At 37.9% G+C, this 15082-nt stretch overlaps 1 protein-coding gene across 1 annotated transcript; it reads right to left on the bottom strand.

Annotated features, from left to right (window-relative positions):
- Positions 1–6475: 6475 nt before the first annotated feature.
- LOC113925519 (60S ribosomal protein L19-like) lies at positions 6476–6916 on the bottom strand (the record flags this gene model as incomplete). The annotated part of the gene is made up of 1 exon (XM_035726334.1): positions 6476–6916. A coding segment is annotated over one exon (441 nt), but the record flags the coding sequence as incomplete, so codon positions are not given.
- Positions 6917–15082: the final 8166 nt, after the last annotated feature.

The raw sequence follows: 15082 nt of genomic DNA on the forward strand, positions 1-15082 counted from the left end.
TACTAAATGTAAGTCTGTGTAATAACAATTAAAGTACTATTCTAACTAAAAGTATTAAGTAACCAGTAACTAACTACATGACATGACGTAAACACCATGGTGCCTCTTCAAGGCACATGGATTCAGCTTTTCCTATGCAATTCGCTGAAACTCTGCGTTCTGAAATATTTCTCTTTTCCACTCACCTGGCTGCCCAAAATGGCAGATACAATAACTTCAACTTCACTTTATTTTTTTTTTTTAAAGATTTTATTTATTTATTTGAGAGAGAGAGAGAATGAGAGATAGAAAGCACGAGAAGGAAGAGGGTCAGAGGGAGAAGCAGACTCCCTGCTGAGCAGGGAGCCCGATGCGGGACTCGATCCCAGGACTCCAGGATCATGACCTGAGCCGAAGGCAGTCGCTTAACCAACTGAGCCACCCAGGCGCCCTTCAACTTCACTTTAATTCTGAAAGCTGGAGTACCTCAAATTAAATATCACCCAAATATTGTTTTCCTAGGCGACCCAAATCCATGCTTTTTTAAAAAGCATACCTCCCAAACCAATTTAAAAGCTCAAGCTGTGTGTGTGTGTATGTGTGTGTGTGTGCGTGTGTGTGTGTTTTAAGCTATGTATTTTTGAAAGCCAAACATAGACAAAGCCTCAACAGAACATCCAAATAGCCTCTCAACTGATATTTCATTCAGTTGAAGTTCTGCCAGAGGTCTGATTTCACAAGTCCTTGTTATTACCAAGCTTTCCGAACTTTCTGTAATGACCTGTGATGCACAAGCAAATCCACCCACTGTATAACCAGTCTCCAAAGCAAAAAGTAAGCGGAAGATTGAGGCAAGCACCAGGAGATTCAGGCAAAACCTCAGAGCTTGTTTTGTATCTTCTTTTAAATATCACAACCCCAGAGCAAGACAGCAAATAATTGACAGGCAATGGAGAAAAGAGTGATGGGATTGAAACCCCGCAGGAACTGACCCAGAAAGACAGATAAAAGGAACCGAGCCTGACTGGTTGCTCCATCTGAACACAATCCTGAGAGGTAGATATTTCTGAGATCTGGCCCATGACTTCAAACATATTGCTCAATGTTTCTGTTTTGGTAACTTACTTTTTCAAAAGAGGATAATAAGAAATGGGTTCAGTTTCATCTCTGAGCTGAGGTGCATTCAAAGGCATCCTTCCGGTCTGTTTTTTCTCTAGGAGACAACCCTCCACGGAAGCCTTCCCCGGGAGATTTCTTTGTGACCAAAGTAAAGTTACTTAACTTCCTGGCCTCAATTTTCTCTTCTGCAAAATGGGAGTTAAAAATATCTACCTTGTGTGTCTGGATGAAGACAAAATAAGTTAAATGTATAAAGGCACTTAACAAAGGGCCTTACAAATTCAAAAAAACAAAATTTTGGGAAATGGTAGCTCTTGTTATTTTAAAAAGAAAGTTTATACCAGCTGTCAGTGACCTTCTGCATTATCTAACAATCCTTCAGGTTGGCAAATTGTTATTGGAAACCTAAAACTCCGTATTTAATTTAATCTAATTCCATTCATTTTAGGCTATAAACTAGAGAATTACACACTATCTTCTATATGGTTTTATGTAGTTTCAATTATTTCATCTTGAAAACGCTGAGGATTCAGAAAAGCGGTAATATTGAAATAGATGGTGCCGCATGGAGTCAAATTTGTCCACATAGAAACTCAGAAGGAATTTAGGGTGTACTCAGTGTAGCATGAACAAATCAAATTAACAATTCTCAAAGCCTGTATGATAAATGAAGACTTAAGTGTTGTCCGAATATCAAACATCATAGGAACACAAAAGCTCAAGTTTTATTTGAAAACAAACAGCAAAAAAAATCCATGATAGGCAACCATGGGCAAAGCTCCTCTCTTGTCAGAGCTGTGAGAAGTAACTAAGTCTACACATTTTATTTTCACCTCCTCTAGTGGACCAGTAGACGGGGTAATGTATCTGAAGAGAGCAAGAGGAGAGAAGGAACAAAGACAACTGAGGTGGGAAACTAGACATGCTGATCAGTTCTTGAATAATCTGTATCTGTAAGAGTATGAAATTTTGGGTGATTAACATATAAAACAGCCTCAGTGCTAAGAAGAGAGAAAGGGTTAAGAAGCAGTATGGGAAACCTCCAGGAAAAAGCTAAACATACTTCAAAGGGAAAACCTAGGAACAAAAATAAAATATTTCTCCATAAGCAATTTTGTTTAGCTCTTGCGTAAAGGACAAGATCATCTAAGGTGACTCTTGAGTAGGGATGCTATCTGTTGGGCCACTACCATTGAGAGAAGCAGAACAGAATAGCAATGAACAGACTCTAGAGCCAGACTCTCTGGGTTCAATCTCAGTTCTGGAACTTTCCAGCCTTGTGAACTTGAACAAGTTGCACAACTTCTCTGCCTCAGTTCTCTTCTCTATAAAGTGGGGATGATAACAGAACCCACCTCATAATGTTCTGAAAAGGTTTAAATATGCTAATATATCTAGCATCTAGAACACATAATAGGTATTCTTGACATAATAGGTATTATACTTGAATGTTTGCTATTGCTCTTAATTGCTATAACCTGTTAAAGATCAAACCTCAAGGGACACCTGGCTAGCTCAGTCGGTGGAGTGTCTGCCTTCGGCTCGTCATGATCCCAGGGTCCTGGGATTGAGTCCGGCATCAGGCTCCCTGCTCAGCAGGGAGACTGCTTCTCCCTCTGCCTGCTGCCCTCCCCCCGCACCCCACTTATGCTCTCCCTCTCTCTGACAAATAAATAAAATCTTCAAAAAAAAAAAAAAAAACAAACCTCAAAGGAAGGTTGAGTTTTGTTATCATGTGTTTGTTTTTAGGTACTTTAGAGAATGTATTGATTTCCTATTGTTGCCGTAATGGATTTCCACGAATTTAGTGGTTTATTTTTTTTTAAAGATTTTATTTATTTATTTGAGAGAGAGAATGAGATAGAGAGAGAGAGCATGAGAGGGGGGAGGGTCTGAGGGAGAAGCAGACTCCCTGCTGAGCAGGGAGCCCGATGCAGGACTCAATCCCAGGACTCCAGGATCACGACCTGAGCCGAAGGCAGTCGCTTAACCAACTGAGCCACCCAGGTGCCCCGAATTTAGTAGTTTAAACAACACAAATTATTAACTTATAGTGCTGGAGGTCAGAAGTTAGAAATGAATCTCACTGGACCCAAAATGTTGGCAGGGCGCTGCCTTTCTGGGGGTTCTAGGGGAAAATCTATTTTCTTGTCTTTTCAGTTTCTAGAACCTGCCCACTTTCCTTGGCTGGTGGCCCTCTTGATTGTCAAAGCCATCAATGTCCAATCAAGTCTTTCTCACATTATAGCACACTGACACTGACTCTTCTACCACTTTCTTCCACATTTTAAGACCTTTGTGATTACACTGGACTCATCCTGATAATCCAGGACAATCTTCCTATTTTAAACTCAGCTGATCAGCAGCCTTAATTCCATCTGCACACCTAATTCTTTTTGCCATGTACCAAAACATATTCATAGGTTCCAAGGTTTAAGGTGTAGACATTTTGGGGGGGCATTGCTCCACCTATCACAGTGAGGGATAGCAATCTATCTTAAATGCTGGGATGATTTATATAGTTAGCATGGTAAAGTGAGAAAAGTTCTAGAGTGAACAGATAACAGGCCTGAGGTCAAGGCTGTGTTGTTATTATCTAGTGTTATGACTATGATTAATTTTAAGTCACTTGAACTCTCAGGGTATGCACAATGAGCTGGTATTGCACTGCCAAAGTCTGCACCCCTAACTAGGTATTCGCCTCAAACATAGTAATTTGGTAACATGGAGCACAGAGCCAGGGAGTACAAGATCATCACCTCCAGTGGAAAAAACACTCAAAAATGCTTAGGCAACAGATGATGGTCATAAACAGTGTCTCTTTTACTTGTTGTGAACAGTGGCCCATGCCCAAACTTTGGCTGACTATTCACCTTGAGATAGCCTCCGGTTCCAACTGTGAAGCAAGCAAGGATCCCATTGACTTTCCAATCTAGTCTGTTTTGAGTTCTTGTATACTTACGCAGATGTTTTTAGCTGGTGATATGTGTTGCCTTCAGAAGTTCATCACTTACAGAATCTTGGAAAGCAGTATGTGTGTTCCCTGCTCCTCTTCCCAGGCAAGAACAGCTGTGTAATAGCAAATCTGTCAGGCTTTCAGCTGCTCCTTGTCCAAGACCTCCAGGGTTGGCCTATCTTTCCAAGCGAATTTGAGGTTTCTCTCTTCTCTTTGTTCCCTGTGGCTATCTATGACTAGGGGGTGGGTCTCAGAGCTGTGTGGTCCAGTGGGGATATTTTGGGCTAATAATATCCATTGTCCTTGGGAACTTACATTTGCATGATGCCACAATAAAGTTCCTGGGTTGAATTTGCTTGATGGCAATGGCAGACCATTGAAAAGGAGCCAAAGCCTTAAATGAAGTGAGAGAGGTCATGCCTAACAGATGGTGTTGAGCAGGAAGGTAACAAAGAGTCTAAAATGAGTGACTTACCTTTATTGTTGAAGGCATGACCTTGAAAAATATCATGAAGCCAGAAATGAAGAAATGAATGTGACCCAGTTGTTCTTCATTCCCAAGCAAAATAAATCTTCTCCTCTACCTCTTATCAGAAGGGCTCATTAACAAAAACTGCAATAAAAAAATTGTTTTAATGCTTTCTCTAAGTTTGTCATGTGAAAAGAAATCACTTATTAAATCATTTAAATTTGATGTCCCAGGGCAGGAACATTTGGCCGCACTAATAACAATGCATCGAGCATACATACGGTAGGGTCAGTGGGGGGTCTCTATGTTAAATGATTTTAGTAGATGTGACTCTTGGCCCCCAGGAGCATGAAATCTGTTTCTGTTTGTTTGTTTTGTATACTAATATCCAGCGAAATCAACCCTTTTCTCCTTGCATTTGGAAAACTCTTTTGGTTGAATTTGAGAGCTGGGTCCCTTTCAACGTTGTATATATTTTTACTTAATGATGGAAAAAGTTGATTAATAAGAATGCTTGAATACTAGGCTGAATGGCTATTACCATTTTTAATCACTAAGGTTCACTTAGCAAGAAAATCCTTTCTGCCTCAACTCTTATTAATAGAATCATTCAAAAATATATTGGTTGATATTGGTTTGTTTTCTTAAAATGAGAAGTATAATGCATTGAATCTAATTTTTTTAGTATGTTACTACTATATTAAGGATCTTGTAAGATATGGGAATCAAGATGCTGGACATGTCTGGACATTATACAGCCGTGGCATAAATATGTCTGAACCTTAGAACATGCCATTGTAGTCATTACTTTTTATTAAAGGACTGATACTCCATTATTTTTCCTGAAAGTCAGTGTGGAAGCTAATTCCAGTTAATTTATGGTTCATTTCATTGAGTTCCACATAAATGAGATTTTACTGTAAGATGGCCAATTCTATTATGAAATATGAGATTTATTTGGAGGCAAAAGTTAACATTTACAAGCAGGAAGAAAACGAATGTCTTTAAAACTTGAAAGATGAGGCTTCTTAGAGCTTATTTTCTGCATGCCACACAGGTCTGCCTGTTGCTGATGAAACCTAATTCCAAGCACCTCTTTTTACCTCTAAGAACTCTGGTTTGTGTATTTTATTTGGTGACATTGTGGTGGCTTCTTTCTGTTGCTCTGAATTGTCCAAAAACTGTGGAACATCTTGATGAGCTCAGTCTCTCTAATCCATCTCTAGGTCAAGTGCCCCTCTCTGAAGAGTTCTCTGGTCCTTATGCCTGCTGCCCGACCAGCAGGGTTGGCTTGGAGGCAGGACTTAATTTACCTCATTTTAAATCATGTGCTCAATTGCCTTCTTTTTCTCAGGTGGTGAAAAGCCACCAAAGAATAGCTTAGTGCTTAAGGAAAAATAAAGTTAGGGAAATTATCCATCTGCTTGTAAATATTGGGTTCATGTATATAAAGTAGCTGATTCTAACACAATATTAGGCGCTCCTTCAATAAAAGCAAAAGAAATTAAAAGATCTTAGAATTTCTTTGTCATGCTTAAAAGTCTCCCCTGCTCCAATTGCCTAGTTTTTTAGGAGTACTTGTACTCTCTTATAATCTGAAAATGCATGTGCCTAATTGAAATAAGATGTACTCCTTAAATGATGAAAATAAAAAGTGATCAAAATAGATTTTTGTTATCCGTTGGGCATTGGCAGTTTAAATGCAAACTGCATGGCTTGCAGTGTGGGGAATTAATTATGGGTAATTGAAGTTGTAAGCTTAATTCCCTGCTTGCTTCAATGAAAATGAATCCTTTTATTTAATATTGAAATAAGCACCACTAACCTCATGATCTAGGACAGCACATGCATTCAGCTATTGAGCAACAGTGAACGTTAAAAAAAGCTTTATCTCTTAAACACTGAATTGTGATTAAAACAAAACAAAACAAAAACATCAGGAGGTAGATACATTAGCAAATAGCACAATAGATGGTGTTGGGTACCCTTAATAGATTCTGTTCTTTTTCATTGGTGACAAATCCCATCATGTATTCTTTTTTTTTTTTTTTAAGCAGATAAAGGTTGGTTTTATTGAGTAACTGATCTGTGTTACTGCGGAGGCCACTATGTACAGACAAAAGACAGGGAGTTTTATTTGTCTCTTCCTCCTTGGACAGACTCTTGATGATTTCCTCCTTCTTGGCCTGGAGCCGCTCTTCAGCGCGCTTGCAAACCTCCTTGGTCTTAGATCTGCGGGCCTCGGCCTGGTCAGCCATAAGCTTCTTGCGAGCCTTGTTGGCCTTCAGCTTGTGGATGTGTTCCATGAGAATATGCTTGTTCTTGAACACGTTACCCTTCACTTTCAGATACAGGCTGTGATACATGCGGCGGTCGATCTTCTTAGATTCACAGTATCATGTATTCTAATAAAAGTCTAAACAATTAAAATATAGATAGATAGATAGATCACTTTTTGTGCCCACTAACATGTTTTCATTGAAATGCACTGTCATACTGAAGCAAGATGACCATTTCAATTGTTAAGCAAGTAAATGTACCGTCCTGTGTTTCTGCTGTGAGGAGTTCGTTTCTTTCGGAGTGAATATTACAACCAGGCATGATGTGGACTCTGCTTTCTGCCTGGTCTCATCTCTGATCTGTCTCTGTCTCTGTCTGCCTCTGTCTCTTGGCTCTGGTCATCCAAAGATGCCCTTGGGCATTTACATTCCCTGTTCCTTAGGTCTGGTAGGCTTTCCCAGGTCCCCTATATCTACCCTTTGCTTAATCAACATTTTTTGTTACTCCTCTCAAATCTCAGCTCACACATTACAACTGAGACTGGGGCAAGTCCTCCTCTTTCATATTCTTAACACAGTAAATCATGTTGTCATTACTTTTCCCTTCTGCCAAAAGACAGTTTCAGGAAGGCAGGGACGGTGTCTGCCTTGTTCACAGAGCTCCAGTCACTAGTTCGGAGGCTGGCACGTACCGGGAATTAAGAAACATGTTTGGGAGAAGGACGAAAAGAGAGAAAATAGGATGGAAGAAAAGAAAGCTGAGGGTTAATTAAGGTCAAAGAGCCCCTTGGCAAAATTGCCATTTTATAGTCCTGTAGTACCTATGAGAGTTATAATACAATTCATGATTTTTTTTCATTTTTTTTATGGGAAACAAATGGAATTAATACTTTCCAATGTTTTATTTATTGTGCTTTGTGCTAAGTCTCGAGTGCACCTTTCCAAAAGACAATTTATCCATATTTCAATAATTAACACACATAATTGTATAATTTGGTAAGCCCATCGAGTGCCCCCTCCACCAAATAGATTTGAGTAGAACTATATCCAGGAATATCACTGTGAATTTCAGAACACTGGGGACCAAGAGAAGATCCTATGAGCTTCCAGAGAGAAAAACAGTTACATACAAAGGATCAGGAATCAGAATGACTTTAGACTTCTCAACTGCAACCAGACAAGGAAGAAACACCTTCAAAATTCTCAAGGAAAGTATTCCTACCACCATTCGAGATTCAGCCAAACTATCAAAGGACATTTGAATAAAGACATTCATATGAAGGAAGAATAAGACATTTTCAGATATGCAAGTTCTCAAAAAGTTAATTTCCATGCACTCTTTCTCAAGAAGCTAGAGAGGATATGCTCCCACCAAAATGAAAGCAAAAAGTCAAGAAAGGGGAGGATGTGGTGTGTGAAAGAGTTTGCTTCTGCATCCTAACCTGTGCTGTTGGAAACTGACCTTTGTGTAGTGCATATCAGACTCACATGCCCTATGGTTGTGTTCAGCCACAGAGATTCACCAGCAAGAGATCTGGAAGAAAGGAGGGCAGAAACAGCCCAGGGCTCTGATGGGATTAAGCAACCTACAAAGTAACCATGGCACTCATTCTATCACTCATCTCTCATGGATTTTTTATCTCTCTCTCACTTTCTTTTCTCCCTTCTTAATTCTCCTACTTTCTTACTCTTTCTCCCTCTCCTTCAATAAACAGTTTTTGACAGTACCTTCCATCACCGTGTTTAACTATACAAAGGGCAATCAAGCCAAAAGAAACAATACAGCACAATGGATGAAGAGCATGGATTAGGGAGTTAGACAACAGTGCGTTCAAGTCCTAGTTCTGCCATTTAATAGAGAGGTGACCCTGGGCAAATTACTCACCTTTATCATATCACAAGAAGGAAGAAGAAAGATCACTATATAGATCACTATATATATTCTTTGAATATTTTATGCAAACAGCATGAGTTACAGTGATATCCATTTAAACAATAATTGATAATCAAATTCATCCTCTCCACCAATCTCTTGTCTTTTCACTGGTACATTTAGACCAACATTTAAGGTAATTACTGATATGCTTGGTCTTAAGCCTACCATTTTATTTGTTTACTGTTTCCACTGTTCCCCTTTTCTTGCCTTCCCATGGATCACTCAAACATTTTTTAGAATTACATTTCAATTTCTTTACAGTGTTTTTGAGTATTTTCTGTATAGTTTTCATAATGGTTGCCATAGGGATTACAATATGCAGGTATAACTTATCATGGTCTACCAGTGTCAACATTTTGTCACTCTGTTATGGAAACCTGACTTCCTTTAAATCTCTTACTCTTTCACTTCTTTTAACTGAATTTTTAAAAAGATTTATTTATTTATTTTTAGAGACAGACGGAGCACAAGCAGGGGAAAAAGAATTCTCAAGCAGACTCTGTGCTGAGTGCAGAGCTCAATGTGGGGCTTGATCCTAGGACCTTGAGATCATGACCTGAGCTGAAATTGAGTCGGTTGCTTCACGGACTGAGCCACTCAGGCGCCCCTTTTAATTGAAGTTTTTATTGAGATAATTGTATATACGTGTGCAGTTATAAGAAATAAGAAAGAGACCGGTATCAGTCTCCCCCAATGGTAACATTTTACAAAACTATCACAACCAGGATACTAAAATTGATATAATCCACAGATTGTATTCTGATTTCCCCATTGGACTCATTTATATGTGTGTTGCATCTATGTGTATATCTTGAGTTCTTTATAACTTTATCATCTGTGCAGGATTATGTATCCATCACCACAGTCAAGATACTATATAATTCCAACACTGCAGGGATCCCTAGTGTTGTTAACTATATCTGCCTTCCTCCTGCCTCTGCCAACCACTTTTCTAAGATCCTAAAGAAATGGTCAATATCCTAAAATATCTTGCTACCTTCAGAGACACTGAGATTAATATACAAATTAAACCCAGTACTTATCATCCCCCCCCCAAAAAATTAACTAAGAAAAATTTAAGTACTCTAGATATGTATTGACTTTGAAGTCCCTACACCACAACCAGGACATTGAAATCAATACACCCTACTGATCATATTCCGATTTCTTAGTTTTACTGACATTCGTGTGTGTGTGTATGTGTGTTTATGTATTAAATTTTACACAATTTTATCACCCGTGTAGGTTCATGTATCCACCACCACAGTTAAGATATTCAACAGCTCCAGACTCACAAAGACCGTGTATGTTGCCCTTTTATAAACTGTTCACTTCCCTCCAACCACTCCCTCATCCTTAACGCCTGGCAACGATTTGCCCTGGCAATATGCCCTCCATTCCTACATTGTTTTTATTTTAAAAAGTGTTATAGAAATGGAAAAATGTACTATATAACCTTTGGGTTTAGCTTTTTTCTCATTATAATTTATCCCTCCCCACCTTTTAAATGTAATGTCCTAAGTATTTCCTCTATATACACTAAGCATCACATCTGATGGCATAATAGTTAAATCCTGTGGTAGGTAGAATAACATCCCCTGCCCCAAAGATGTCCATAACCTAACCCCCAGAACCAGTGAATACGTTAGGTTACATGGCAAAAGGAATTAAGGCGGCAGATGAAATTAAAGTTGCTAATTAGCTGACCCTAAAATGGAAAGATTATATTAGCTTTTCAAGGTGAGGGCACTGTAGTCATAAGATCCTTAAAAGTGGAAGAGGGAAGCAGGAGAGAATCAGAGAAATGACAGTGTGAGAAGGACTTGACCAAATTCCTGGCCTTGGGATGAGGAAGGGAACCAAGAACCAAGGAAGGCAGGTGGTCGCTGCAAGCTGGGAAAGGTAAGGAAATGGATTCTCTCCCCTAGAGTCTCCAGAAGGAATACAGTGCCAATGACACCCTGATCTTAGCCCAGTGACACGCATTTTAAACTTCTGACCTTAAGAACTGTAAGATAATAAATTTGCATTATTTAAGTCATTATATTTGTGGTTATTTGTTATAGCAGCAATATAGAACACTAATAGAAAGTAACAAACATGATTTTAAAAACCCATGAGATGAAGAAACAGTTTATTATGTTTACCCCTATTTTTACCCATTCCACCTTTCTTTCTTCCTTTCTGCAGTTCTAGGCCTGCTGTTATCATTACCTTTAGGGAGATGTCCCTTAGCTATTCTTTAAAGGCATGTCTGCTGGCAACAACTTCTCCTCCTTTTCCTTTGCCTGAGAGCTAATTAGATTTAAATACCTACTATCCTAATTCTAATATAATTAAGTCATTTTTCTAGCTTAAAAACTAAATGAACTGATGTTAAGCGTGAAATAAAGGCATACTCTGATGCAGAATCAAGTGGAGATACAGACAATAGGACTACAACTGGGCCAAAAAAAAAAAAAGGACTAGAAGTATATCACAAATTTATAATGAATGGAAACTAAAATTTGCTGCAGCACAGCAGAATGAAGAAAATTATTTGCTTTATAAAAAAATATTTTAAGTAATAAATTGGACAATATGAAGAGATATTTTAAGCAAATACACAGTTAATTTGATAAGAAATTTTTTTTAGTAAGTCAAGTGTCTTTATTTATTTTTTGTTAATTTTTTAAAGATTTTAACTATTTATTTGACCAAGAGAGACACAGCAGGAGAGGGAACACAAGCAGGGGGAGTGGGAGAGGGAGAAGCAGGCTTCCCTGTGGAGCAGGGAGCCTGATGCGGGGCTCGATCCCAGGACCCTAGGATCACAACCTGAGCCGAAGGCAGAAGCTTAACAGCTGAGCCACCCAGGCGCCCCCGAAATTTCCTCTTGATAGTAAAAAAAGTATCAGTAAAATTAGCTTGAAGTGGGAATTAAATGTCTAACAAAAAAACTCAACGGTTTTTAGCAGAATCTGAGTTTATAAGATTAATCAGCTAAAGAATGTTTCAGATTCTTGCATCCATGAATCAATCAATAGAAAATCATTTTTTGACAGATGTAGTTAAAGAAATGATTTTGGAATAGTGCTAGAAAATTTTGAAGAAAAGACTAAGATTTTCTATGAAAAGTGAAAGATCACAACTAAGCCACCAAATAATTGCCCACAGACCTTTCTAATAATATCAAACATCAGGGGTGCCTGGATGGCTCAGTTGGTTAAGCGTCTGCCTTCGGCCCAGGATCCTGGGATCGAGCCCCACATTGAGCTCCCTGCTCAGTGGGAAGCCTGCTTCTCCCTCTCCCTCTGCTGCTCTCTCACTCTGTCAAATTAATTAATTAATTAAAAAATAATATCAAAGATCGATTGATTCATAATTTGACAAATTGTAAGTACTTTTGTTTAACCTTGGATGGGTCATGTGAACATAAGAGACACTGTCCATCAATACTTTGGTATATTTGTTTCTCAAGGAACTTTCAAAATTATGAAGTGTTATCAAATCAGAGGGGGGGAAATGAACTTGTGGTGCAGATATTTTTTAATCTTTTATAATCTTCAAAGAAGAATTTCAGCTAGACATAAAAATTGTGTTTCTAACATGACACAGAGTGCCATTTCTATTAGGCCCAAAATCCAGATTTATTGGAATGCCTTTCCTTCACTGCCTCATTCCAAAGTATAATATATCGAAAATATTGGTGCTCAGTTTTCTGAAGCAGACTCTATGAAAAGTGTTATGGGTATACTTGCTTAAAAGTTATTTGGTATATACGTACAAATGCTACGAGTCATTTCCAACTTATGGCATTGTCAAAAGAAATAGAAGACTATAATTTTAGTGATCTTGTCAGTGTTTGTTGTCAGTGCTTGTTGATAGAGTCATGGGAGGATTTAAAAAAAAAATACCGTTGGGGTGCCTGGGTGGCTCAGTCGGCTAAGTGTCCAATTCATGATTTCGATTCAGGTCATGATCTCAGTGTCATGATCTCAGGGGTGTGAGACTGAACCCCACTTCTGGCTCCATGCTCAATGGGGGGGTCCGCTTCTCTCCTTTTACCGCTCCCTCATGCCCCGTCCTTGTTCACGCACGTGTGCTCTCTCTCAAATAAATAAATCTTTTTAAAAATAAATAAATAAATAAATAAATAAATAAATAAAAAGATACTGTTAAGTCCAACTTAAGATTTTCATGAAACAGAGGAATGCTTGCTATAAATATTTGATAAGCTAAGCCAGAAAACAGCAGTGTGATTTATATTTTCCCACAGATATCAAACTACATATGAACTAATTAAATTTAAAACTCTAAAAGAAAGGTTTTGACCAGCTAGATAGGTACAAGAATTTTTGTTGAGATTGAAATGCTTCATAATACAAATTGACAATTATGATTTTACACATTTTTCAAATATGAGTCAAAGTGCAGGAGACGCTAACTGTAATGAATGCCATTATGTAATCTGATTGCAAAAAAGAAAAAGAACTCATGAGAAAAAATTTGAAGAATGTTTTGTTATATTGGTAAATTTAGAATTATTTTTCAAATTATGCAATACCCCCACTGAACTCAATGTTGATAATACTAAGTACTCACAACAGTTAATGAATTTACTAAACTTGGATCAATGTAGTTTTCTAAACTGATATGCTTTTGCTTCAGTGTCAAATTAATTCTTCTAAAAATAAACCACTTTTGTCAACATGAATGCAAATACTAAAGGAAGATATCTTTTGGAACTTAGTATACTTACTGGAAAAATTTTAAGTATGTTTGGAATAACTGGGGCATGTGAATCAACTTTGTATGAAAACAAATATAAATCATGTACTTCCAATGAAAATTTATTGTCTAGATTGAGATGTCTTGTAAGTATAGAGCACACACGATTTCAAGTACTTAGTATAGAAAATTCTAAAAATATCTCATTAATAATTTTCTTTTCGGATTACATATTGAGATGCCAATATTTTGGGTTAATTGGTAAAATAAACTATTAAAATTAATTTCACTTCTTTTTATTTTTAAATGTGATTACTAGAATATTTTAAGTTACACATATGGCTCCCATTATGTTTTTAGTGGACAGCAATGACCTAGATATTAATCTCTTGTTTGCTTTTGATGCTGCAACTATTCTCTTCCTGTTAACTTTGTTTTAGGTATCCTTCATTGAACAAGAAAAAAAGTCTTAATATTGATGTAGTTAAATCATCCATTTTTCATTTATTACTTGTGTTTTCATGGTTGAATAAACGTCACAGAGATATTCTTCATTTTCTTTTACTCTGTATTTTCAACTTTTCTGTTGGGTTTTTAATTCATCTAGAATTCACCTCTGGGGATGCCTGGGTGGCTCGGTCGGTTAAGCGTCTGCCTTTGGCTCAGGTCATGGACCCAGAGTCCTGGGATCAAGCCCTGCCTCGGGCTCGCTCAGTAGGAAGCCTGCTTCTCCCTCTCCCACTCCCCCTGCTTGTGTTCCCTCTCTCTCTGTCTCTCTGTCAAATAAATAAATAAAATCTTAAAAAAAAAAAGAAAGAATTCATCTTTGTATGGTTTAAGTCAAAAGTCCAGCTTCTTCTCCAGCTGATGAGGCAGTTTTCCTAATACCATATACCAAACAAGCCATCTTTTTCCATTTTTTGTGGCACCACATTTATCAAATATCATATTCCTGTATACACGAAGATGTACTTCTGAACTCTGCAATCGGCTCCATTGGTCTGTTTCTACACCAGAACATAATGTTTTTTGCTTTGTAATATTCCTTAATAACTAGAACTTCAAACTGTTCCTTATTCCTATGTTGATATCAGCTATAAACATCCCAACAAAGACTTTCCATGGTTTCCCTTTGCTTCATCTTAGCTATAGGTTTTGACTTTTTAAGTAATGTTAATATATACTACCACTGGAACTTCCTTTGACTGCCTTTTCTTAAGGAGGTTGTTCTCAATGAGTCTTCTGGAACTGTTATACAGTAAAAATCTGCCTTTTCCTTTAGACAGTTATCTAGTCTCATGAGCTGAATATGTTGGATAATATTTGAACTACTTTTAACCCAGACCCCAGGAAAATAACCCTCTCGATATAAGACTTGTGTAGGGGCTTGATCAGCAATGAAGGGCCATGGATCTTTAGGGGTATCCCTCCAGATCCCACTGTTTGATGTGGAGCTACCAGCTGTTTGAAACTGTGGTTCCAAAGTCAGTGAAAACAATTCATGACAAATGAGTAAATTCAAAATTCTTTCATTCACTGATAGACCACTCTGAGGGATGGAGCAGCCAGGGCTCAATCATTCCTTATAAAGAATCTTCTATATGTTGGACATTAGAGTTCCAAATATAAATGAA

The sequence above is a fragment of the Zalophus californianus genome, chromosome 2, assembly GCF_009762305.2.
Source record: "Zalophus californianus isolate mZalCal1 chromosome 2, mZalCal1.pri.v2, whole genome shotgun sequence".
In the NCBI taxonomy this organism is placed as follows: Eukaryota; Metazoa; Chordata; class Mammalia; order Carnivora; family Otariidae; genus Zalophus; species Zalophus californianus.